Source organism: Delphinus delphis, chromosome 8 (genome assembly GCF_949987515.2).
Source record: "Delphinus delphis chromosome 8, mDelDel1.2, whole genome shotgun sequence".
Classification (NCBI taxonomy): Eukaryota; Metazoa; Chordata; class Mammalia; order Artiodactyla; family Delphinidae; genus Delphinus; species Delphinus delphis.
The window spans coordinates 44,739,924-44,767,469 of record NC_082690.1 but is presented as its reverse complement, the minus strand read 5'-3'; the positions used below and the strand labels follow the sequence as shown (position 1 = coordinate 44,767,469).

Sequence of the window (27,546 nt, the reverse complement as noted above, 5' to 3'; positions counted from 1 at the left end):
TACACCTCCCCCTTCACCAAAAAAGTTTGACCGGTTTGGTTTTTTTTTGATCTGTTTTCTACAGTGCTCAGAAGTATCCCCTTTTCCTCCTTCTCCCTAAACTCAGTATTATTTTTGAAACAACAAAGCAAACAAACAAAACACACACACACACACACACACACAAAACCCTTGGGTTGGAAAACACTAGGTAGTATATATTAGAACAAAATAGCTAATCATTCAAATGTAGACTTCAAAATCATGCCTTTTATCTCAATCAGATTAAAATCCAAGTCCTCCTGTAACCCACAGAGTCTGATCCCCAACTCCCCTCTCTGATCTCATTTTCCACTACTATCCCCCTTCACTGACTGTATTCCAGCCCCACTGGGATCCTTGCAGTTCCCTGACTATCCAAAGTTACCGCCACCTCAGGGACTTTGCACTTACTGTTTCCTTTGCCTAAGCACACTTCTTTCTGAAATCCACCTGATTTATTCCCTCATCTACTTAGATGTCTGTTCAGAAAGTCCATAACTAAATACCTTATCTAAATAGCACTACCACCCTTCATCATTCTTACTCCCTTACCTTTCTTTATTTTTCTTCATAGCACTCATCGCTAACACACTATGTATTGATTTGCTTTTTTGTTTCTTGGAGGTCTCTACTGGTTAGAACACAGCATTGGTCAGCACCGTATCTCCAGAGACTAGTGCAATGTCTGGCATAGAGTAAGTGCTTAATAAACATTTGACTATTACCCCAAATTACACATAGTTTAAATGTTATCTTCCACAAATATGACCATTATAATTTGCTAGTCATAGAAACAACAACAACAAGAAGTGTATTTCAGGTCACTACAGGTCTCTTCTTCTGGCTGCTTCATTTGCTTCTTGGGTACTCTACAGCTCGGTGTAGCTGATTAGTCTTACATTAGACCCATGAGGTGGTATTAAACCTGTTCTTTAGACGTGCCCAGGCAGAACATATTTCAGGGAAGAAATAGTCACTGTAAAATATCTCTCAGTCAGTTTAGAGAAGTAAGCCTTTGATACTCAACTTCTTAAGCATCTTTTTGGTGTTTTCTATACTTACTACTCTTAATACGAATACTTAATAAGCAATTCTTTTAGAATAAAAACCCAATAACCCTTGATTTCAGCAATGATATTCCCAATTTTCCTTTCATAATTATAATTCCATTTTTTTAAGACAGCTAAAACGTCTTTTGAATTAAAGTGCCAGATAGTGGCAGAACTATTTAGTGGTTCTCTGCATGAATGCCTGACATTTTTTTCCAAATCAACAAATATTTAAAGTCAACAACGAAGAAAGTCTATTAATTGAAAAGCATCTAACTGGAACTGAACTCTCTGAAGAGAATGATCTTGTTTCTCCCTCAATGGCACTGTATATTAAAAAAGAGGATAAAATTAAAACTATTAAGTGTTCCTAATAGAGAAGGTTGAAATAAATGATGAGATAATCAGATAATCATTTATTTTAATGAGCCACTGACAATAGAAAATAACTTTATGAAGAAACTCAGTAACAATAGCTAGTAATAAGCCATAATGGGGCTCCGGGTCCCCATCGCTGTGCAGCAGCCAGGCAATGCCAGGGATTTGGATGTCCGTGTCTTTGGGGGACCATTGCTTCTCCTGCCACGTGTTTTATCTTCTTCAGTGTACTTGAAAATTGCCAGTAATTGGAAGATTACTAAGAAGATGTCCATGTCATGCAAACTTCACACAAGCGTGTAGGTGAAGCCAGTGACTAACATTTATAAGTGCATGTGTGGCTGAGAACGCTAGTGGTCTGCATTGGGAGGATTATAGATCTTGTGTGCGTGTATGCTTCTTTGTGTGAGTTTGTCTATATATCTATGTTTTTACCATTTTACCTAGTGTTCTGTTTGTCTGTTTTTTTTTTTTTAGTACAGTTTTTAGTGCTTGTTATCATTGGTGGATTTGTTTCTTGGTTTGGTTGGTCTCTTCTTTCTTAACATTTTATTAATTTTTAAATTTTATTTTCAATAATTTTTAATTTTAATAACTTTTTATTTTATTATATTTTATTTTCTTCTTCTTTCTTTCTTATTTTCTCCATTTTCTTCTGAGCCAGGTGGCTGACAGGGTCTTGGTGCCCCGGCCGGGTGTGAGGCCTGTGCCTCTGAGGTGGGAGAGCCGAGTTCAGGACATTGGTCCACCAGACACCTCCTGGTTCCATGTAATATCAAATGGCAAAAGATCTCCCAGAGATCTCCATCTCAACGCTAAGACCCAGCTCCACTCCATGACCAGCAAGCTACACTGCTGGACACTCTATGCCAAACAATTAGAAGGACAGGAACACAACCCCATCTATTAGCAGAGAGGCTGCCTAAAATCATAATAAGGTCACAGACACCCCTTAAGCAAAATGAGAAGACAGAGACACACAGCAGATGAAGGAGCAAGGCAAAAATCCACCAGACCAAACAAATGAAGAGGAAATAGGCAGTCTACCTGAAAAAGAATTTAGAGCAATGATAGTAAAGATGATCCAAAATCTTGGAAATAGAATGGAGAAAATACAAGAAATATTTAACAAGGCCCTAGAAGAATTAAGAGCAAACAAGCAATAATGAACAACACAATAAATGAAATTAAAAATTCTCTAGAAGGAATCAATAGCAGAATAACTGAGGCAGAAGAATGGATAAGGGACCTGGAAGATAAAATAGTGGAAATAACTACCACAGAGCAGAATAAAGAAAAAAGAATGAAAAGAATTGACAATAGTCTAAGAGACCTTTGGGAAAACATTAAACGCAACAACGTTCGAATTATAGGGGTCCAAGAAGAAGAGAAAAAGAAACAGACTGAGAAAATATTTGAAGAGATTACAGTTGAAAAGTTCCCTAATATGGGAAAGGAAATAATCAAGTCCAGGAAGGACAGAGAGTCCCATACAGGATAAATCCAAGGAGAAACACGCCATGACACATATTAATCAAACTATCAAAAATTAAATACAAAGAAAAAACATTAAAAGCAGCAAGGGAAAAACAACAAATAACATACAAGGGAATCCCCATAAGGTTAACAGCTGATCTTTCAGCAGAAACTCTGCAAGCCAGAAGGGAGTGGCAGGACATATTTAAAGTGATGCAAGGGAAAAACCTACAACCAAGATTACTCTACCCAGCACGGATCTCATTCAGATTTGACACAGAAATTAAAACCTTTACAGACAAGCAAAAGCTAAGAGAATTCAGCACCAACAAACCAGCTTTACAACAAATGCTAAAGGAACTTTTCTAGATGGGAAACACAAGAGAAGGAAAAGGCCTACAATAACAAACCCAAAACAATAAGAAAATGGTAATAGGAACATACATATCAATAACTGCCTTAAATGTAAATGGATTAAATACTCCAACCAAAATGAATACACTGGTTGAATGGATGCAAAAACAAGACCTGTATATATGCTGTCTATAAGAGACCCACTTCAGGCCTAGGGACACATAGAGACTGAATGTGAGGGGATGGAAAAAGATATTCCATGCATATGGAAATCAAAAGAAAGCTGGTGTAGCAATTCTCATATCAGACAAAATAGATTTTAAAATAAAGACTATTAGAAGAGACAAAGAAGGACACTACATAATGATCAAGGGCTCAAATCAAGAAGAAGATATAACAATTGTAAATATTTATGCACCCAACATAGGAGCACCTCAATACATAAGGCAAATGCTAGCAGCCATAAAAGGGGAAATCGACAGTAACAAAATCATAGTAGGGGACTTTAACACCCCACTTTCACCAATGGACAGATCATCCAAAATGAAAATAAATAAGGAAACACAAGCTTTAAATGATACATTAAACAAGATGGACTTAATTGATATTTATAGGACATTCCATCCAAAAACAACAAAATACACTTTATTCTCAAGTGCTCATGGAACATTCTCGAGGATAGACCATATCTGGGGTCACAAATCAAGCCTTGGTAAATTTAAGAAAATTGAAATCGTATCAAGTGTCTTTTCCAACCACTACGCTATGAGACTAGATATCAATTACAAGAAAAAATCTGTAAAAAATTCAAACACGTGGATGCTAAACAATACACTACTAAATAACTAAGAGATCACTGAAGAAATCAAAGAGGAAATCAAAAAATACCTAGAAACAAACAACAATGAAAAAATGACAAACCAAACCTATGGGATGCAGCAAAAGCATTTCTAAGAGGGAAATTTATAGCAATACAATCCCACCTCAAGAAACATCTGAAATAAACGACCATATCTTACACCTAAAGCAATTAGAGAAAGAAGAACAAAAAACCCCAAAATTAGCAGAAGGAAAGAAATCATAAAGATCAGATCAGAAATAAATGAAAAAGAAATGAAAGAAACAATAGCAAAGATCAATAAAACTAAAACCTGGCTCTTTGAGAAGATAAAGAAAATTGATAAACCATTAGCCAGACTCATCAAGAAGAAAAGGGAGAAGACTCAAATCAATAGAATTAGAAATGAAAAAGGACAAGTAGCAATTGTCACCGCAGAAATACAAAGGATCATGAGAGATTACTACAAGCAACACTATGCCAATAAAATGGACAACTTGGAAGAAATGGACACATTCTTAAAAAAGCACAACCTTCCGAGACTGAACCAGGAAGAAATAGGAAATATAAACAGACCAATCACAGCACTGAAATTGAAACTGTGATTAAAAATCTTCCAACAAACAAAAGCCCAGGATCAGATGGCTTCACAGGCGAATTCTATCAAACATTTAGAGAAGAGCTAACGCCTATCCTTCTCAAGCTCTTCCAAAATATAGCAGAGGGAGGAACACTCCCAAACTCATTCTACGAGGCCACCATCACCCTGATACCAAAACCAGACAAAGATGTCACAGAAAAAGAAAACTACAGGCCAATATCACTGATGAACACAGATGCAAAAATCCTCAACAAAATACCAGCAAACAGAATCCAACAGCACATTAAAAGGATCATACAACATGATCAAGTGGGGTTTATCCTAGGAATGCAAGGATTCCTCAATATGCGCAAATCAATCAATGTAATACACCATATTAACAAACTGAAGGATAAAAATGATATGATCATCCAAATAGATGTAAAAAAAGCTTTTGACAAAATTCAACACCTATTTATGATAAAAACCTGCCAGAAAGTAGGCACAGAGGTAACTTACTTCAACATAATAGAGGCCATATATGACAATCCCACAGCCAACATTGTTCTCAAAGGTGAAACACTGAAACCATTTCCTCTAAGATCAGGAATAAGACAAGGTTGTCCACTCTCACCACTATTATTCAACATAGTTTTGGAAGTTTTAGCCACAGCAATCAGAGAAGAAAAAGAAATAAAAGGAATCCAAATTGGCAAAGAAGTAAAGCTGTCACTATTTGCAGATGACATGATACTATACATAGAGAATCCTAAAGATGCTACTAGAAAACTACTAGAGCTAAACAATGAATTTGGTGAAGTAGCAGGATACAAAATTAATTCACAGAAATCTCTTGCATTCCTATACACTAAGGATGAAAAACCTGAAAGAGAAATTAAGGAAACACTCCCACTTACCATTGCAACAAAAAGAATAAAATTCCTAGGAATAAACTTACCTAAGGAGAAAAAAGACTTGTATGCAGAAAACTACAAGACACTGATGAAAGAAATTAAAGATGATACAAACAGATGGAGAGATATGCCATGTTCTTGGACTAGAAGAATCAATATTGTGAAAATGACTATACTATCCCTAGCAATCTACAGATTCAATGCAATCCCTATCAAACTACCAATGGCATTTTTCACAGAACTAGAAAAAATTTCACGATTTGTTTGGAATCTTGGAAAAACAAGATTCAGTGTAAAAGATTACACTGAATCTTTGGCCCGAATAGCCAAAGCAATCTCGAGAAAGAAAAATGGAGCTGGAGGAAGCAGGCTGCCAGACTTCAGACTATACTACAGAGCTACAGTAATCAAGTGAGTATAGTACTGGCACAAAAACAGAAATATAGATCAATGGAACAGGATAGAAAGCCCAGAGACAAACCCATGCACATATGGTCAACTAATCTATGACAAAGGAGGGAAGGATATACAATGGAGAAAAGACAGCCACTTCAATAAGTGGTGCTGGGAAAACTGGAGAGCTACATGTAAAAGAACAAATTTAGAACACTCCCTAACACCATACACAAAAATAAACTCAAAATGGATTAAAGACCTAAATGCAAGGTCAGACACTATAAAATTCTTAGAGGAAAACATAGGCAGAACACTCTATGACATACAACACTGCAAGATCCTTTTGACCCACCTCTTAGAGAAATGCAAATAAAAACAAAAATAAACAAATGGGACCTAATGAAACTTAAAAGCTTTTACACAGCAAAGGAAACCATAAACAAGACGAAAATACAACCGTCAGAATTGGAGAAAATGTTTGCAAGTGAAGCAACTGCCAAAGGATTAATCTCCAAAATTTACAAGCAGCCCATGCAGCTCAATATCAAGAAAACAAACAACCCAATCCAAACATAGGCAGAAGACCTAAATAGACATTTCTCCAAAGAAGATATACAGATTGCCAACAAACACATGAAAGGGTGCTCAACAGCACTAATCATTAGACAAATGCAAATCAAAACTACAATGAGATATTAGCTCACACCAGTCAGAATGGCCATCATCAAAAAATCTACAAGCAATAAATGCTGGAGAGGCTGTGGAGAAAAGGGAATCCTCTTGCACTGTTGGTTGGAATGCAGATTGATACAACCACTATGCAGAAGAGTATGGAGGTTCCTGAGAAAACTAAAAATAGAACTACCATATGACCCAGCAGTCCCACTACTGGGCATATACCCTGAGAAAACCATAATTCAAAAAGAGTCATGTACCACAATGGTCATTGCAGCTCTATTTACAATAGCCCAGACATCTGTCCATTGACAGATGAATGGATAAAGAAGATGTGGCACATATATACAATGGAATATTACACAGCCATAAAAAGACACAAAACTGAGTTATTTGTAGTGAGGTGGATGGACCTAGAGTCTGTCATACAGAGTGAAGTAAGTCAGAAAGAGAAATACAATTACCATATGTTAACACATATATATGGAATCTAAAAAAAAATAAAAATGGTTATGAAGAACCTAGGGGCCAGACCGGAATAAAGACACAGACATAGAGAATGTACTTGAGGACACGGAGAGGGGGAAGTGTAAGCTGGGACGAAGTGAGAGAGATGCATCGACATATATACACTACCAAATATAAAATTGATAGCTAGTGGGAAGCAGCCGCATAGCACAGGGAGATCAGCTGAGTGCTTTGTGACCACCGAGGGGTGGGATAGGGAGGGTGGGAGGGAGATGACAGAGGGAGGAGATATGGGGATATATGTATATGTATGGCTGATTAACTTTGTTATAAAGCAGAAACTAACACACCGTTGTAGAGCAATTATACTCCATTAAAGATGTTTAGAAAATAAAAATTAAAAAAGCCCTGATGAACTTTCTGCTTAACCTGATGAATTAAATTATGACTTCATTATGCTTGTTACCCTTCAGATATAGAATTCTATCAATTACCATTCATTATTGAAGTTAATTCTTACTATATTGGGATTCTTACCAGAGAAGAATTTCAGTTCATTCTTTATTTCCCAAACAGTGCAAAACAATTTTTATTATATCAACTAGTTCTGGGCTTTTGAGAATTACTATTTCTATACTACACCAGTATTCTTCTAACAATGGACTACAAGGATCTCTTTCGAAAGCTATCAAATGAATAATATGAATTTGAGCCTGATTTTTCATGATTCCAAATAGGTCATCACTGCTCAAAGATCTTTGGATTAGTTTCTTTGTTTGCCCATTAAATCCTATGTTGCATATTTTCCCCATTTTCTTCTCATCTCCATTTCCAAGCTGACTGCTCTTTTTAGAGACAAAGGATTTTATACACACTATTATTATTTAACTGTATAATATAAGCTCTTTCACTGTCCTTTCTAAAATATCTCTTCCCCGTTACATAACATCTAGTCCTTTCCTAATTTTTACAACAATTAGTCCCCCCCTTTCCAATACTAACTTCTTAAGCTGCATTTGCAAATACATTTCTTCTAGTCCTCAGTTTCCATCCTCACTCCTTTATTGACTCCTTCTCCTCTGCCTTCCAGTACCAATAAGTCTTCCCTTGATCCTAATCTAATCAACTACCAAGTTATCAATACCGTTTACATTACGATGCTCCAAATCCTTCAAAGATTCCCTAACATCCCTAAGTTGTTCTAACACCTTGTCAAGGCATTCAAGATCTTTACCATGCTGGCCGTAAATGGTTTTTCCATACTACTCCCCAGTATGCTTCTGCTAGACTGACTGACTCACACTTCTCAAATAAGGTTTAATCATTACCTTCCTTGCTTTTTGACAGTGCTGTGGATTTCACTTAAATGACCTTCTTCTTTCTTCATTTGTCTGATTTTCAATGTTCAGCTCAAATTTTATCTTCTCTGTGAAGCTTCTCTTATTGCCCGAGATTACACTGAATCTGCCTTTTTCTGATTCTGCATAGTTTTCACAAACCAACTCCTAGTTTAGCATTCAATTCAAAATTATTTTTTATTTACATTTGCATCCTTTCCTTTGAATAACCAAAATAAACAACCAGCCAACAAGCTAACGTTTGCTGAGCACTCACTTGTCAGTCACTCTGTTGGGCAAAGGGAATATAAGAATGAATAATGTTTATTTACTCAGAACTCTTAATACAATGCACCTTTCAGATAATAAAAAAAAATTTATCAATAAAAGAGTAAAACATCACCAACAGACCTGCTATTATGAATGACCACTATTCAAAAGATGTTGTAGAGTTGCTATATATATAGATAATACCACGCAGACAATCATGTAAGAACTGGAAGATTTGTGTGATCTCAATCCCAGGTGTTGATTATTTTGAAGGTAAAACCAACCACTAATTTTAAAATGACGTTTTCTAAAATACATTTCAGTGTTCCCACTACTTCCAGTACATCTGACAAGCAGGTAGAAATCTATGATTTACAATCACATGAACAACACACTATTAACAATTACTGATATCCAAGGTATTCCAATTCCAAAAATGCATCTTACAGAAGAAAAAAAAAACACATGAATGTTAAAACTGTACAAGCAAAGAAGGAAAACAAAACAACAGCTTGAGAACACATACACATTTCTATACGTGCTGGTCATTCCACTACTTAGACATCAACATTATTGTATGACCCATTATTTTCAAAGCGTATACTTTAAAACTTTACGTTCTACATACCTGTCCAGTCTCCTACTATTTTAAGGTGGACCCCAAATGTTGCTTTGGTTTCAGTAGGACACTAAAAAAATAAATAAATACTGGAGTCAATTCTGAATAATAATTATGTAGCACCAGAGTATGATTCAATTACTACTTTTATTCTCAGAGCAAATCTCCAAAATCAATAAGAAATGGAAAGGAATGGACTAAAAAAAATCTATACAGATCCTCATTAGTGGGAGAAAAAAAGCAATGCCAACCAGTCAATAAGACATTATACGTTTCTCGAAAAGCCCATATTTATTATATAAAACAAAAAATACACATAGTCTAAAACGGCTAGTATATTACATCTAAGCATAAATCTTACTTAAATATATTTTGAGTTAAAATATTTAAGAGGACACAGCTTTTAACCATGAAGGAAGAAATGGAGACTAATGATTTTGGTGTCTTTTTCTTTGCAGATATTCTGATACGATTCACATCCTAACAAATTCCGGGGAAATGAAAAAAATAATTATCAATGTGACCTGAATTTTCTGTGTCCAGTGAAGAAACTCCTACTGAAAGAGTTTTATTTCATTCCCTCCCATAATTCTCAGAAGAAGTCTGGAGTAAAGTGGCAAGGGTACCTGAGGAGGGGAGTAAGCTGTGGTACTGGAGGTAAGAAAAAGTACCTGTGGTCCCATGTTTAGCAAATGTAGGAAACAGCCACACAGTAAAAATGAGAGAATAATTTTTAGTTCACAATAAGAAAATGCAGTATCTCCCTTTATTTTACAGAATCCCAATCCCTTTCCACAATTCTAAAATTCAGAGATTTTCAAAAATGAGTTTTTTCATAACACATTTGGTGGCACTATCAGACCTGAATTGATGGGAAGGTAATGATGGGAGGTTAATACTTCTGTATAAAAGTTCATACAGAACTATTTTCCTACAGAAATACCCATTTGTTTAAGAATGCTGCCTCATATCCTACTAGACATCTTAGGTAATATATTAATTATGCATACCTTTTACAACCTCAAAAATTCTGAATTCCGAAAATACATCTAGCATAAGGGTTATGGGTAAGGGATCATCTGCATGTGACTAGCCAGTGTTCATTGAATATCACGTACCAAGGGCAGGGCTAAGTGCCTCATTTCTAAAAGCTCACAATAACCCTGGTGACTTGTCTTTAAAAAGAGTGGATATATATATAACTGATTCACTTTGCTATACAGCAGAAACTAACATAACATTTTAAATCAACTATACTCCAATAAAAATTTTAAAAAAGGAAAAAAAAAATCACTTGCCCAAGACAGAATTTGGGTCTGGGTTTGTCTGCCTACACAGTTCGTAACTATGGCAGGCCACTGTCTCCACTAAAGCAAAGATATGGAAAATGGCTAAGGATTGCATGAGAAGTCAAATGGAGTAGAGGGGAAAAAAAGGATTTGTTGAAAATTAGTGGAATCAATGTACAACAATATGAATTAAGGGGAAATATGGGCTGAAGTTAAAGCACAGGTGAAAGAATATGCCAGTGGCTCTGAGGGCCTCGTGATAGAGAATAGGTTACATGAAGTAAGTTGAAGATCCTCGAGCTCACTATGTTGACTAATTAACGTAGGTCACATAGGGATGCTCTAAGGAAAAGAAATAAAGGAAGGTGAAGACACCATGGAGATATGTAAACAGCTCATCAAAGAAGATAAGTAGCTTGGAGGTCAGTGAAAACACTAAATAAAAAGTTAGGTATTAATCATTTCTTCATGACAAATCATAAACAAACTAAAAAGCACATGTTCAGGGTTGAGATTTATTGTAACATGGAATTTCCAAACCACTGTTTCACAATCAGTGTTTCTAATAGGATTATTACTACTAACTGTAGTTTAAAATATTGAAATAAATGAAAAGAATATAAAAATCATATTACTTAAATATTATTTATACTAGTAAAATATTGCTTCATTTATAATTCTCAATCTAACATTTAATTATTTAATTTACATTCTAGTTTTTAATAACTCCAAGAGCAATGTTTTGTCATTAGTAAATCTCCAAATAAGATGATGTGATCTGTAAAAACCCACCACCACTTTTACTTCGCACTATCAATACTTAACGCCGGCCAGAGCCTCTATGCTGTAAAAGTTGTAGCTGCCAGAAAGCAAGAATCCCAACAGAGTTCCAAGCTACCAATCTGATTGTTCCCATGTCTCTTGATGTTTCCCTTATTGTGAACTAAATCTTAGGTTATGAAAAGAAGATCTAAGCCAAGAAGATAGAATAGGGAGCAACAAAGTTAGTCTTTGTATGCCTGAGTGCACATCTGGCTTGAGTTAATCTTATAATGTATTCTAAAGGAAAATGTACATTTTGCCAAATATTCATATCTCTGTTCTATTCTTTCAGTGCAGACATTGTAAAAGATAATTACATATGATGTTTAACATTCCCTCAGGCCTTGTAGGAGCCTATAAACCTCCTTCTTCTAAGTGTTGGCCAAATGTATCAGGATAGCTTTTAAGGTTGATCTGGTTGTGAACAGGTAGAACACAATATTGTTCCTCTCAAACTCTTGGGAATGATGCCTTTATAAATTACTGATACTTCCTCAAACTAGCTAGGAATGAAGAAGACAGATTTTAACAGAGTCTTTGCCCAGTCATATCACCCCAGATTTGAAGGAGGCTTGCATAGAATAGCACACAGAATGACTTCCCCATGTGTGGTTTGAAACAATGACTGAAAATCTTAGAATCACATTTTATTACCTTTGCAAAAATAATGTTCAGATTCATTAATGTTGTCTAAAGCACAGTGTAGTGATTCCTTAATGTTGTTTTACTATCTTTTTAAAAGTGCTTAGAAAACTTCTCAAAGGGAAGAAATAATAAAGTATTCGTATCTCTGGCTATATTGTTTCTCTTAGAACATTAAAAATAAATATGCTAATGACAAATTTTCAGTTAAAATATGTTATAGGACATGTAGTAAAGTTCACACTCTTAAAATTAAAACAGATATTAGGGGACTTCACTTGTGGCACAGTGGTTAAGAATCCACCTGCAAATGCAGGGGACACGGGTTCATGCCCTGGTCCGGGAAGATCCCACATGCCGCGGAGCAACTAAGCCTGTGCACCACAACTACTGAGCCTGTGCTCTAGAACCTGAGAGCCACAACTACTGAGCCCACGTGCCACAATTACTGAAGCCCATGCGCCTAGAGCTCGTGCTCCGCAACAAGAGAAGCCACCGCAACGAGAAGCCCACACACCACAATGAAGACTAGCCTCCACTCTCCGCAACTAGACAAAGCCCACGTGCAGCAATGAAGACCCAATGCAGCCATAAATAAATAAATAAATAATAAAATTTAAAAAACAGATATTAGTGTTTTTTCTCTATACACAAATACATTGATGAGACTATATGATACATTGTTAAGAATATTAATTTCTGGGAAGTAAAGTTGAAGACAGAGAAAATAACTCATTTCATACACATCTATTTTTAAAATTTATTATTAAGGTTTTTAATGTTTATAAATTTACATACTTTAAAAGTTTAATTTAAAATATAAACATTAAAACATTCCTGAGTCTTACTTTAGTCTCACTTAAGTTTCCTAGATGAAGAGAATGGAGTTTGGCTGTTATTGACCTTAATATAAGTAGCAGAATACTCATCACCTAGTTTAAGGAGAAGAAAATAGAATGACAGAATTTGCAAGAGACCTGGAGGAATGTGTACTTTGATATCCTGGAGAAAAACAACCTTTTCTTTCAAATTATTTGTTCAAAATGGCATTGGGTTTTTCATGTGCTCAAATGACTAATGATTTTATAACAGTCCCACAAAAATATAAACAGATATTACATAATCATCTTACATTTGAGAACAAAATGTAAAAATGATGTCACTGCACAAGAATTTATTCAACACGGAAAATGAACTTAAAAGCCACAATGTGTTTATTTTAAATCAAGAGCTTTGCAACAATACATAAAAATAATTCTAAAATGGATGTTACTATGGTAAATATTAAATTTTCAATGTAACAAATTTCTTAAACCAGAGAAAATGATCACAGAATATGATGTTCTTTAATCATTATTGTCAGGTCTTTATTTTTAACCCTCTTTTCCAAAGCTCTAGTTTCACATTTTCTATGCCTGCTAGATAATTTCTACTTGAAATTCGCTCTAAATGTAATATATCTAAAATTGCTGTTCTCTTCTTTCCTAAATTATCTTCTCCTTCTAATTCCCCTAGGTCTGGACATGGAACCTACATCCCACCAGAACAGAGGTTCAAATCTCAGAGTAATACCAGGTATTTCTCTTCCTGCCAGCATTCAATCAACTTTCAAGTCCTTTCAAATAATATTACCAAAGAAAACGTCTGATCACAGCAATCTCCTATTGATTAACCTTTCGTATCCTATTATGGGAAAACACGCACATTCTTTCTTTCCTACGGTCTCTGACCAACCACATTTGTCCCAAATTCTTTCCAATTTTATATCCCATTTTTCCTCTTTGATTCACTCTAATCCAGCTAAGCCAACATGGATCAACTAATATATTTTCTTGTCTCTTCGTTTTCTCACTTACTAGTATACTCATTTAGAATGACTTCATTCCCATTTCTCATACTGGACACCGGTAATTCTTTAAGGCCCATCTCAAATGCTACCACTTTCATGAAGAAATCTTGATTTCCCATGCTACAAAAATCCCTCTCTTCTCTGAAATTCCAAATTACTTGACTTTTATGCCCTTTATTACAGTTTACCTCTTTAATTTTGTGTAATTTTTCCAGTATTAATATACTATAAATGTCTTGAGATCAAGAACTATTTTTAAATCATTACCATATATTCCATAGCATCTTATCCTTATTGGGTATGCATTCAAATATCAGTTAATAAAATATTGGAGAATTAACCTGAGAATGAATAAGGACTTCAACAATGGGCAATTCTTCTACAATTTATTCAAACATTCAACAAACATGTATTGAGTATTAAAAAGTTTCACAGACTATACTAGGAGCTCATGTAACTTGACAAATGAGGATTGTTCTAAAAGTAAGAGAGGAGATAATGTGCCAGGAGTGCAAAATCCATCACAATTAGTGCAACATCGTGACTCTAAACGTTTTGACAAATATAACATTTCAGTATTTACTGGTTTACTTGAAGGAAAAAGTGTTTACTTGTATAGTTTCATGAAAAAAAATGCTAAATATTAAACAGAAAGATCCTGGAAAAGTATGTAAGTGAGATTTTTGCTAACTGCAATGGAATATGTGCATTTATCTCAGCTCCCTCAAAAGAAAAAAACCAAAACACTGAGATAACAATTTATGAATATAAAAATACACGTGGCAATATCAAAGGTAACACAGGGAATGATAACAACAATAGAGAGGTGTCAAAACATTTTGAAAGACGAAATGTGGGTGACATGGTGGTTTGGGAACTGACTGGAAAAAATTCCAAAGCTGAAATCGCACAACCTTCAGAAAAGGGATCACCTTGAGAAGCAAACCCATCTTTCTCACACCTCACTGGGAAAACTTAGGTCTCAGAGATCTCACAGACAACAGAAGAAAACTGAGGTTGGACTTATCATTTTAAAAAAGAGAAGAAATGTGTTCATGTCTGTATATGGGATAACTTGACCCCCAAATTACCTCACCCCAAGCACAAGCCAGGCAGCTACGCTCCCACAAATCCAAACCCAAGTAGGACAAGTAGAGGTGGGACAAAAAGGGCTCAAGATACAGGAATAGTCTGTACAGTGGAAAGTAGGGCTGAGATGTCATTCATTTGCTCAGGAAATATTTGATAAAAGTAGACTAAGTGCCATATCACATTTACATATCCCAAACTGGGCTCTACAAATTCTCATCAGAATGAGAGCTTTTGTAGATGAGAATTTGATAGGGAGGGCCCTCCCTATCTCACATAATGCAGCTCCAGTTGCTCAGACCAAAAAACAAAAGAAAAAAATACAAAAAAATAAAAACCCTAACTCTTGTATTTCCTTCCCATTCCATACCCAGTCTATCAAGAAATCCTGCTAACTCTTTCAAATATATTAAGAACCTGATACCTCTCACCAGCTCCACTGTCACCATCCTGGTCCAAGCAGCATCATACCCCAGGTGGATGACCACAACGGCCTCCTAACTGGTCTCTCTGCTCTGCCCTTCATCTAACCCTAACATAGCATCCAGAGTGCTGCTGTTAAAAACTAAGCCAGGTCATGTCTTTCCTCTACCCAGAGCCACCCAATGGCTCCTTCCTCACTCAAAGTAAAAACCAAAGCCCTTGCAGTGTCATATAAACCCTACATAATCTGACTCCTCATGACTTCTCTGACATTATTTCCTACCATCCTTCCTTTTCCTTAGTCTATTCCAGACACTCTGACCTCTGATCTCCCTTCTCCACTCACACCCCTCCCCACATACACACACTCACGCAGATACAAGTCAACAGATATCAAGTATAGCTCAAGGTGAAAACTGCCTGTTTTTTTTAACAGAAAAATGACATAATCTGGTTTTCATTTCAAAATAATCACCTTGGCAGCTTGTTAAGATTAAATGGTAGCTGAACAGGGAGATCAGCTCGGTGCTTTGGGACCACCTAGAGGGGTGGGATAGGGAGGGTGGGAAGGAGGGAGACGCAAGATAGAAGAGATATGGGAACATATGTATATGTATAACTGATTCATTTTGTTATAAAGAAGAAACTAACACACCATTGTAAAGCAATTATACTCCAATAAAGATTAAAAAAAAAAAATGGTAGCTGAGTAAGGGCAGACAGATGCAGAGGAGTCAGGAGGCTATCCAATGGTAGTAGATTGGACCAGTGTGGCAACGGTGGAAATGGTGGACATATATTGAAGGTAGAGCCAAGAAAATTTGTGGATGGATTTTTGCCGATATTTTTAAAAACTGGTAAAAGTCAAGAATGATGTTCAGGTTTTCAGCCTGAGCAACATGGACAACTGAGTTGGCATTAACTGAAGTGGGAGAAGATGGTGGGTGGAATAGGTTGGAAGGCCAAAGGTTAGTTCAATTTTAGACATGTTAATTTAAGATGTCTATTAGACATCCAAGTGGAAGTTCCTGGTAGACGATTGGACACAGGGTCCTGAATTTCAGAGATGGGGTCTGGGCCGGAACTATAAATTTGGGAGATGATAGCATACGGATACATCAATAGGAAAGATCACCAGAGAAATGAATTTAGCTGGCGGAAAAGTAGTTCAAGGAATGGACACTGGAGTGTTCTGATATTTAGAGGTCATGGGATGACAAGGAATAGCGAAGAAAGAAAGACCGAGTAAAAGTACCCAGAAACCTAGGAGACAAACCAGGTGAGCGGATGTCCTGGAAGCACAATGAAAGCAGGGTATCAATAAAGCAAGAGATCAGCTGTGCCAAATGGAGATGAGAGGTCAGTCCAACTGAGGACTGTGAAATGACCCTTGGACCTGGCAATAACATGGTCACTGTTGACCTCGGAAATGTTTAAGTAGAGTGGTATGGGCAAAGTTGGTGGATTTAACAGAGAATAAGAGGAAAGGAAGAACTGAGAAATGGGGAAGTAGCAGAAAGGAGATATTAAGTCAAGAAAGGAGCTTTTATTGATCATCTTCTCTTTGGTATCTAAGTAAAAGGAGGCATCCAAAAATACCAATTGAATAAACCAAGTTTAATATTAAACAACAGGTTTGCTCTGAATACATTGACCTATTTAAGTTCATATTTATCATGCAGGATCACATTAGGCACCGAAGGAATATTTTCTTTTCCCCTGGAAAAAAGTCAAACTAGAGCAGTTAGAAAATGTCTAATTTTCAGAGAATTCAGATGCCCTGTTAAGTTTCCTGAACATTAGTGACCTTCTGGAGCAATTTCCACCACTGTGCCTGCTCTATGGTTAAGACACATTGTTGCCTTGCTAATGTATCATCCATCCCAGCTGAGTTTCTAAATTGTCCAAGCAAAAGATTTGTGAAACCCTAGAGAAAAGTAATTTTTAAGAGTTAAATAGATGAGATCAAGACCCAAGATCAAAACAACTGATGCAGACTTCCTGGTTATATTTAAACCCATGGAATTAAACAAATAATAACAAAAATAGTTTGCCAGTCTTGAGAAATCCATGGCCATTCTTGTCTGGTTTTCATTGAAAACTGGAAGGACTATTCCCAAAGTGACTGGTTGAGACATGAAAAACAAAAATCAGAAAAACGATGGCAAGTGCAGGCATGCTATGTAAAAGTACAGACAATAACAAACTAACAACTAGACTTTCCTGTGACTCATGGAAAAATATGTGAAATCAGGTTATCCAAGTTTAAAAATAATGAATCATACAACTTAAAATACAGATGTCAGGAAAGCACGTGTGTTTCTGAATAAAAATAATAATGAAAGGATACAGAGATATTTATGCAAACTTCAATCAATTACTGCTATACAAGAGCAGATTCTGCATTCTTTACTTGAGAATCCATGAAAAGTATTAATAAACATAAATAATATCTACCTCAGTTAAATACAAAGAGATGTTACATTCTGTAGTAAACAGTAGGTTTCATGCTTTCTTAAGTTTGGCTTTTTAAAATCATCTGTGATTTACATATCAAATTAGATGAGAGCATACCTTAATACATTTGTTTTGGCAGAAAATCCAAAGTTTGGTAATTACAGAGCACAGCTAGAAAACACTTTAAGAGATCAACTACATAGTCAAAAAAAGAAAAGAAAAGAAAAGAAAAATCTACCCAGGTTTTAAGTCAATAAAGGTTTAAAGAAGGAAAAGAATCAGAAAACTTGAATTTTGGTTCCAACTTTGTCATCAATTGTGTTACTTTGGGTTTTTTGATCCTTTAAACAATTTATGTTTTAGATACCTCCTTCCCTCACAGCAAAGAAACAAGTAAATCTGCTGTTTGGACTACAAATTTTTAAAGTTCAATAACTTTAGATAAACTATTAGAATTTATATGTGTCTCAAGTTTAAGTTTTAAAAATAGAATTATCTCACAAAAGCTATATTTTAATACACCTTTTATATATTTATAGGTATATAAATGTATATAAATATATAAATTTAAATACATCTATCTAAGTGTTGTGTGTAGTGGAAACTGTGGTGCCCTGTTCAGGTCTTCGTCCCTTCTCCCTTTTCCCAATTTTCAGTATTAAAACACTCATTTCCCCAATCTCCCAGTTGCTGAAAGTGCTGCCTGCTGAGAGCTACTTCTGAGACCCTCCCCAGGAATTGCCATCCACAGACAAACGCTTCCCCACCCATGTCTAAGCGTCAAACCCAATGACTGTAATTTGGGAGTACACAGATTTGTCCTCCTGACTTCAAGACAGGACAACTCTGAACTACCATTTTACCTGTAGATCTCCTGTGTGAGCTGCTGAGGTCTCTGTGGAGACTATATCACAGTTCAACTTCTGCCTTGCCTCCTTAGTCCCTCACTCCTTACCAGCTGTTGATCTGAGCACACTAACCAACAAACCTCTGGCACGCAAATCTCTACTCCCAGTCTGTTTCCCTGGAAACCCAACCTGAAACATCCTTCATCCCACGGGCTAGTAAACCACAAGAGGCAAATCATCAGTCCCCCAAATGACTGTTTCTAAACCAGTCTGTGGCCAGAGCTTAGTCAGTTATTGCATGCTGGAGAAGGAAGCAAAAAAAAAAAAAAAAAAAATCAGTTTAATCCTGTTTTGATTGTCCACACATTATTGGAAATAAAAATATCATATGACAATGCTTATATGTGGAATCTGAGAAAAAGGTACAAATGAACTTAGTTACAAAACATAAATAGTCACAGATGTAGAAAACAAACTTGTGGTTACCAGGGGAGAAGCGGGGGGAGGGATAAATTGGGAGATTGGGATTGACATATACACACTACTATATATAAAATAGATAACTAATAGGGACCTACTGTATAGCACAGGGAACTCTACTCAGTACTCTGTAATGGCCTATATGGGAAAAGAAACTAAAACAACGTAGATATATGTATAACTGATTCACTTTGCTGTACACCTGAGACTAATACAACGTTGTAAATCAACTATACTCCAATAAAAATTTTTTTTTTTAATTGTGGGATTGGAGTGAGAAAAACAACAACAACAACAGAAACAACTTCTAACTGAGAACCTCCTGTGTGCCAAGCACCCTGCTTAGCTTGATTATATCTTTTTAATTCATATTCAAAGCTTCATAGAGAAGTTACTATTATTATCCATGTTTTATAAAGAAGTAAACCAAAGGTAAGTGTGTTAATTATCTTGTTCAAGGTCACAGTACTAATAAGTGGGGTATTCAGGTCTCCAATCCCAGCTGTTCAGGATTCCAAAATCTATGGTCTAATACAGTACAGTAGCCTCTGATCTCCAACAACATTTGTCAGCAAACGTTCCTGCTGGTTACACCCTGAGAGAATGCAAGTGTTACTGCAGAAAACAATCACAACTTTCTGGGAACACCCACCAAATAAGCATGGCTTCCGTGTGTAGCAAAGTCAGTGTCAAGTATAAGAAATGTTGAAGCACTTTAAGCAATGAAAAGTCCAACCTTTGAGTTCCTAATTAAATCAGTAGTCAAAACTTAGGCTTACTTTGACTGAAATTATGAAAAATATTATAGTGCTTCTGTACCTTATCTTTGCACCAACTTTTTTTGTTATTTTCAGTTGTAAAAGCTTCACCTCTGTTTAAAAAATGAGGTGAAATTCAAGCTACTGAATCTGGGATCAATGGATATGTTATAGATCTGATTTTTCCTTATACTGACACGATATATTAAAGTAAATATTAGACTTTTCTAACAGGGGAATTTGACTTTCAACTCCCCACAATATTTGAAGAGCTTAGTAGTGTGGGCAATATAAAACTTTCAACTTCATTTTTCTCTTGAAAATACATTTTTATAGTTTCATAAATTTCTCTTTTAAATGGTAATTCTTTTTTGTTGACTCCAACAAGTATGTCTAAGAGCAATAGGAGTTTTAGAAGTATGAATGCCCTGAACATGGCTAGGTGGTGAGGCATGAGAGAGACAGGGCCGAATAGCTAACAATACACCTTTCAGCCAGGCAGTCTGTGTTTCTATCTCACCTGTGCCACTAATTAGTTGTGTGCTATCTAATATTTCTGAGTCACATTATTTTCTGTATCATAGAGAGTTAACAGTACACATCACATAGAAATATAGAACTAAATAATATAATATTTTCAAAGTTTGTTTAGGCATTTAATTAGTAGGTACTATTATCCTTGACAAAGATGGGATGTGTATACAATTTTAGTGGGAATTGGCATATTGGAAGTCTCTTTGTTTTGTTTTGTTTTGTTTTTTGTTTTTGTTTTTTGCGGTATGCAGGCCTCTCCCGTTGCGGAGCACAGGCTCCAGACGCGCAGGCTCAGCGGCCATGGCTCACAGGCCCAGCCGCTCCGCGGCATGTGGGATCTTCCCAGACCGGGGCACAAACCCGTGTCCCCTGCATTGGCAGGTGGACTCTCAACCACTGCGCCACCAGGGAAGCCCTAAGTCACTTTGTTTTGCTTTGTTTTATTTCAAAGGAACCCTTAAAACTATCCAGTGAAAATGCTTGAAAAGCATGTATTTTACATGTAAGTGCCAAACAGAAGGAAATGGCAGGAAAAGACAGTAAATTAACATAATAGCATAATGTAAAATTTAGCTTAGAAATGTTTTTGCTTTACTCAAATTCATTTCCAGGCAGCAGTACAGTTCACCTCTTTTCCCTCTTACAAAAACAGGGACTCCCTTGGGGCATGGTATGAGTGAGACAGCTAGCAATCCCCCCAAATGTGGGAGGGCTATAAACCATTTCCTAAGTACATGGTACACAGATGGTCTGGTGAGAAGAATCTTCCTTTGTCTTAAAATTTCTTTTGGAAGCCAACTATTGTTGCAATTTAAAATATCTATGAGATATAAGTCTTTCTAAAACAATTAACACTTTGAGGTTTAATATGACATAATCAAAACATACAAAAACGGATGTTTAAAATAAGGATAAATGTGAATACAAAACCAAAACTTGCAAAGTCAAGATCCATTTTGACCTGCAGGTTGCTAGGCAAACCTAAGATATATTGATAAACATTTGTCACATAAGCAACAGAAATTAGGAGCAAGTAATTTTCCACTGTTAGCCCTGAGAATGGGGCAGTGGAGGTGAAAACTTGACCTGCTGTCTCTAACCAGATGTTCTCAGTAAATTGTTTCCCTTTGTCTTTGGTGGTTCTTCCCAAACTACCTCCACCATAAGTACATTTCCCAGTCCTCTTATCAGCTAAAGAGAAATAGTCATCATGACCTTAAAGATTAGACTCAGTGGAGAACAGTATGGAGGTTCCTTAAAAAACTACAAATAGAACTACCATAGGACCCAGCAATCCCACTACTGGGCATATGCCCTGAGAAAACCATAATTCAAAAAGAGTCATGTACCAAAATGTTCATTGCAGCTCTATTTACAATAGCCCAGAGATGGAAACAACCTAAGTGTCCATCATCGGATGAATGGATAAAGAAGATGTGGCACATATATACAATGGAATATTACTCAGCCATAAAAAGAAACGAAATTGAGCTATTTGTAATGAGGTGGATAGACCTAGAGTCTGTCATACAGAGTGAAGTAAGTCAGAAAGAGAAAACAAATACCGTATGCTAACACATATATATGGAATTTAAGAAAAAAAAAAAGTCATGAAGAACCTAGGGGTAAGACAGGAATAGAGACACAGACCTACTAGAGAATGGACTTGAGGCTATGGGGAGGGGGAAGGGTAAGCTGTGACAAAGCGAGAGAGTTGCATGGACATATATACAGTACCAAACGTAAGGTAGATAGCTAGTCGGAAGCAGCCGCATAGCGCAGGGAGATCAGCTCGGTGCTTTGTGACCGCCTGGAGGGGTGGGATAGGGAGGGTGGGAGGGAGGGAGACGAAAGAGGGAAGAGATATGGGAACATATGTATATGTATAACTGATTCACTTTGTTATAAAGCAGAAACTAACACACCATTGTAAAGCAATTATACTCCAATAAAGATGTAAAAAAAAAAAAAAAAGATTAGACTCAGAACCTGACTGGAAGCCTGCTCTTTGACTGAGAGACACATCAGCCATAAGCATTTCCTCTTTCTCCTTAAATCCTCTAGCTTTTCCTTTTCTCTGGCTTCACCTTCCAAGTGAGAGATGGGAAGAAAAGACAATCCATCTATGAAGTATTTCTCAAGGTAAGTCCCAAACACTAACTATATATTAAGCGTTTTTCACTCTTTCAACAGATATATATTGTGTTACTCCGTGTACCAGATGCTGTGCTATGAACGTAACTTTGAAAGGGTTCCTGGAGCTTATGGTCTAGGAGGAAGACAGGTATTAAACAGGTAATTTAATGGCACTAATTGCTGAAGAGAATATACAGGGTCTTATAAAAGGAAAAGGTCAAGAGAATGTATGGTATTTGGAGAGTGAATAAGTGGAAGAAGCAGTGGTTGGTTTCTAGGGCAAAGAGATTAGTCTAGACAAAGATCTAAAAGTGAGAAAGTAGAAAAGGGTTAAATAAATGGGTGAATAAAATTCAATGGGATTATTTATTAAAGAACATCTTAAAACCAGTAATATGGTAAGAGAAACTATGAATTTTTTAAAGCGATACACACTAACCACTATTTTCCAAACTATTTTAGGTCTTTTCTTTCTTGTTTTTCTTAGAGAATTTTCAGAGAACCATGTTCCTTAAAGAGAACTGAAGACTGGCCTGGAAGAAGCAGAAGGAAAAAGGAAAAATCTTTTCTTAATTGAAGAAAGTAAGAAAGAAGAAAAACTATGATGGATACAGAATCCCAGGCATGCAACCTCTTTGCCTCCATCCAACACACTCCAACCCTGAATCTTCTGAAACAAGCCTGTACTGGACACAGAGCCCTTGTGCTGAGGACTTACCAGACCTCCTTTAGAGTCGGGGTGATGGTCCTTTGCTGTAGGAAGCTGATCATAAGGAGACTCAGGAGGACTGTATACCTAACAGCGCTTCACTGAGGTGAGGAGAAGCTCTTCCGTCTCCCCACCCAGCCAAGTACATCCTATTTCTCAAAGTAGTCACTAAACCAATATCCTTCTCCGAGAATAATGTATTGTGGGCTTCCCTGGTGGCGCAGTGGTTGAGATTCGCCTGCCGATGCAGGGGACACGGGTTCGTGCCCCGGTCCGGGAAGATCCCACGTGCCCCGGAGCGGCTGGGCCCGTGAGCCATGACCGCAGAGCCTGCGCGTCGGGAGCCTGTCCGCAAAGGGAGAGGCCACAACAGTGAGAGGGCCGCGTACCGCAAAAACAAAAAAAAAAAAAAGAAGAATGTATTGTTATTCCTATTCTTACACCTTAGGATTCCGCAGGGTGGGGGTGGGGGAATGTAAATAGTCCTTCATTCACACAACAAAATGTAAAGTACCTGAGAAAATTCTTATATCATTTTAGCTTGTTTTATCTTTAGACTGCTATCCCTATCTTTTCTTTTGATTCATAGCCAAACACTGCTATTTGGGAGTTGATGAGAGCAGAGATCCACTCACAGACAGAACTAATAAGTGACAGAGTTGGGACTGAATTCTAAAGTTCCTGTCATTTGTGTGAATATTTCTACCTTTGACCTCACATGTAATTTGTTCTCCCTTTCTTAGATCTCTCTCCTATTTCCAGTTGCTGCTCTTCTGTTCCCTACATTCCCTTCTCCTCTTTTCTTTTCCTCCCATCCGTGCCTCAAGCCAGCTACAGGGTTATCACAGCTCTTCCCCAATCAGCTTTCAGGAAGCAGACCAGGCCACATAAAGCATTTGCTTAAAGCCCTTCAGATTCTACACAACACTTTATGTTATTTCTCTTTTGCCCTGTAAAAAAGTTCTAGGCCAGCTGAAAGAGACTAGATCTAGAAGCATCTACTCAGTGTGTAACACAGGTGAAAAGTTCCTGGATTTTCTGTTTTGAGAGAACATAAAAGTTTTCAGTGACAGAATATATACTCAAAAGTAAACAATCTTCTTTTTTTTGTCGTTGAAGCTGGGTGATGGGAATGTGGGAGTTCATTATACTATTCTCTCTACTTTTGTGTATGTTGAAAAACATTTTTATAAAAAATCCCTCTCTTCTCTGTAGTTGACATTCAGCAACTGCCTTCTTTTCTTATTCCATATTCTCTACTTAATGCTATGATGAAGAAACGATTTTCAAAATATAGTCTCATGTTGTACATCTTAAACATATACAATTTTCTTTTTTCAATTATACCTCAATAAACCTGGAAAAAAGTTTCAAACACAAAGAAAGGTTAATTTCTGAAGTAATTTTCATATGACCCCAAGATTGGGCCAAACTTCCTAAACTACTCTATCAAGACAAACTTACTTGTGTATTTCTCCCTTTTTCATTCTCCCCCTTCTTTTTATGTTACCAACTTTATGCCTACAGGATGTAGGGATGCGGAGAAATAGAAACATGTCTTACAACTATCAGAACTAAAGCACAGTGCTTCTGACTGTAGTGGATGCAATCACATGAAAATGGCTTCATGACTGAGCTGAAACATCACACCTGAATGGTTCTTGATCAGATTTACTCCCCAAGCTTCCTGCTGTCCTAATAGGATGTGGGCAATCTTATTCAGCCACCCTGTAGGGTGTGCATGTGCTACAGGAGTGAAGGGTGTGACATGGCTACTTGGCTCCTGATGGCCTCAGGACTCCTGTTGGTTTTATATCTCATGAGGGCAACTAAGTTTCCACTGTTACTCATGGTGACACATTTCCCCTTTCACTGTCACCTGCAGCCCACACAGCACCAGATGAAAGGGTGTCTATCATCACTATTGGAGAAACTACTATAACTACTATATGTATATTATATATACTATATATATATATATATATATATATATATATATATATATATATATATACTATAACTACTGTAAACTACCATAATGACTATAAACTACTATACTATACCTGTCTCCAAGGTAGGCCAATGTTGCCATCTTTCTTGATAAAATGGAATGTTGTTAATTATTTCACTAGATACCAAACTACATTTCCTCAATAATTAATAATCTAGGAAATACAGTCAATAACTATGTCATATCTTAGTATGATGACAGACGGTAACTGGACTTATCATGGTGATCGTTTAGAAACATACTGAAATATCGAATCACTATGATGGGTAACAAGAACTAACATAGTGCTGTAGGTCAATTATACTTCAAAAGTAAATAAAGACACAAACAAACTCAAAAAGAAAAAAAGATGAGATTTATGGTTACCAGGGGAACCAGGGTGGGGCATGGGGAGGGGGAAGTGGATGAAGGCCATCAAAAGGTACATACTTTCAGTTATAAGATAAATATGTACTAGGGATATAATATACAACATGATAAATATAATTAACACTGCGGTGTGATACATATGAAAACTGTTAACAGAGTAAATCCTAAGAGTTCTCATCACAAGGAAAATATATTTATTTTCTACTTCTTTAATTTTGAATCTATATGAGATGACAAATGTTCACTAAACTTATTGTGCTAATCACTTCATGACATATGTAAGCTAAATCATTATGCTGCATACCTTATACATATACATATACCTTATACAGTGGTATATGTCAGTCATATCTCAATAAAACTGCAAGACAAATTAAAAATAAATAAATAGATAAATAAATTTGCTACATACAAATGGAATGCAAAATTTGGAGCAAATGAAGCAAAAAATTCTCTTTCTTTTTAAAGAATTGCTATTGGATAAATAACTTCTGTTTTTTCTCTAACCATTTGACACTTCTTTTCTGCTTGTTTTATCCTTTAAATACAAAATTTTCTGGCCTAGCCATCTTCACAAGTACATGTTTTCAAGGGACAAGTTCACACTGAAAATAAAAATCATAATACTTGCTAACATGTATTGACATGTACCTGACACTTCATGTTCCAGGCTGTGTTCTACATACTTTATTTGTAGTAGTTCATTTAAACTCATAAATGTGTGAATAGCTGTTGCTTTTATCACAATATTACACTAAGAAATGAATGTACAAAAAGATGAAGTAACTTGGCCAAGGTTTCCAAGTTTTCAACTTGACTAATACATCAAATTTAACAGCGGTTCCAATCCCAGCACAGCCTCATCCCTAAACCTTAGCACTTTGACACCAGTTATTTTTCTGGCCTCTCCCCCATAATTTGTTCAATTTTATTTGCATATCTTAGCATATAGTTTAAACATGTGGTCCCTGTCTCAGTTACCTTTGTTAGAAACTGAATAAAATCTTAACCTCTATCATCAATGGGGAATATTAAATAAATTACAGTATGTTCCTACTGTGAAATATTATACAGTGATCAAAAAGAACGAGGCATATACAAATACGGTAACATGGAAAGTTGTCCATGACATATTGTTGTGTAAAAAGAGAAAATGATAAAACAAAGGATCCAGCAAACAAATGCCAGACACCTATATATGCCAAAGTATACAGAAAAATACCTGGAAGAATATAGGTCAAACTCAAGAAAAGGACTGGGGAGTGGGGAAATGAGGAAAAGTTATAATGTGATCTTACATGCTTGTGAATTGTCTACTTTTTTATAATGGGTTCAGGCCATTTGTATAATGGAAAAAAATAACATTAAACAACGGGCTAACAATATTTGATAATGCCGTTATTTAGCTAGATTTCCCCTCATTATTATTCCATTTTATTTTTCTGACCTTATTTTCCTTTCCTTTCTCCATACACAACCTGGGTGCCAATTATACTGGGCTTTTTCTTTTCTGAACATTTTCTTATGCTTCCACCTCAACCCAGAGTAATTTCCTTTTCTATAATTTTAATCTCTCTAAAGAAAATCATGCACATATTATATTTTGGTACATAATTCATAAAAGGAAGAGTCCAAATATTCAGGAAATTTTCTGCATTTTGAATCAACAAGGTTTAATGAATTAAATATACTATTTCCTGAAGTTTAAAGTTGTAGAAAATAATAAATAGTTTAAAAGTTTCTGAATAATTATAT

The 27,546-nt window shown here is 36.2% G+C and overlaps 1 protein-coding gene across 2 annotated transcripts in view; it reads right to left on the bottom strand.

The window, feature by feature from the left end:
- NOX4 (NADPH oxidase 4) overlaps positions 1-27,546 on the bottom strand; it is a 147,634-nt gene that overhangs the window by 58,900 nt on the left and 61,188 nt on the right. For both annotated transcript variants that reach the window (XM_060017237.1, XM_060017239.1), the window contains exon 12: positions 9,385-9,445. In XM_060017237.1, coding sequence (XP_059873220.1) covers positions 9,385-9,445 — 61 coding nt within the window. The remainder of the gene's footprint in view (positions 1-9,384; positions 9,446-27,546) is intronic.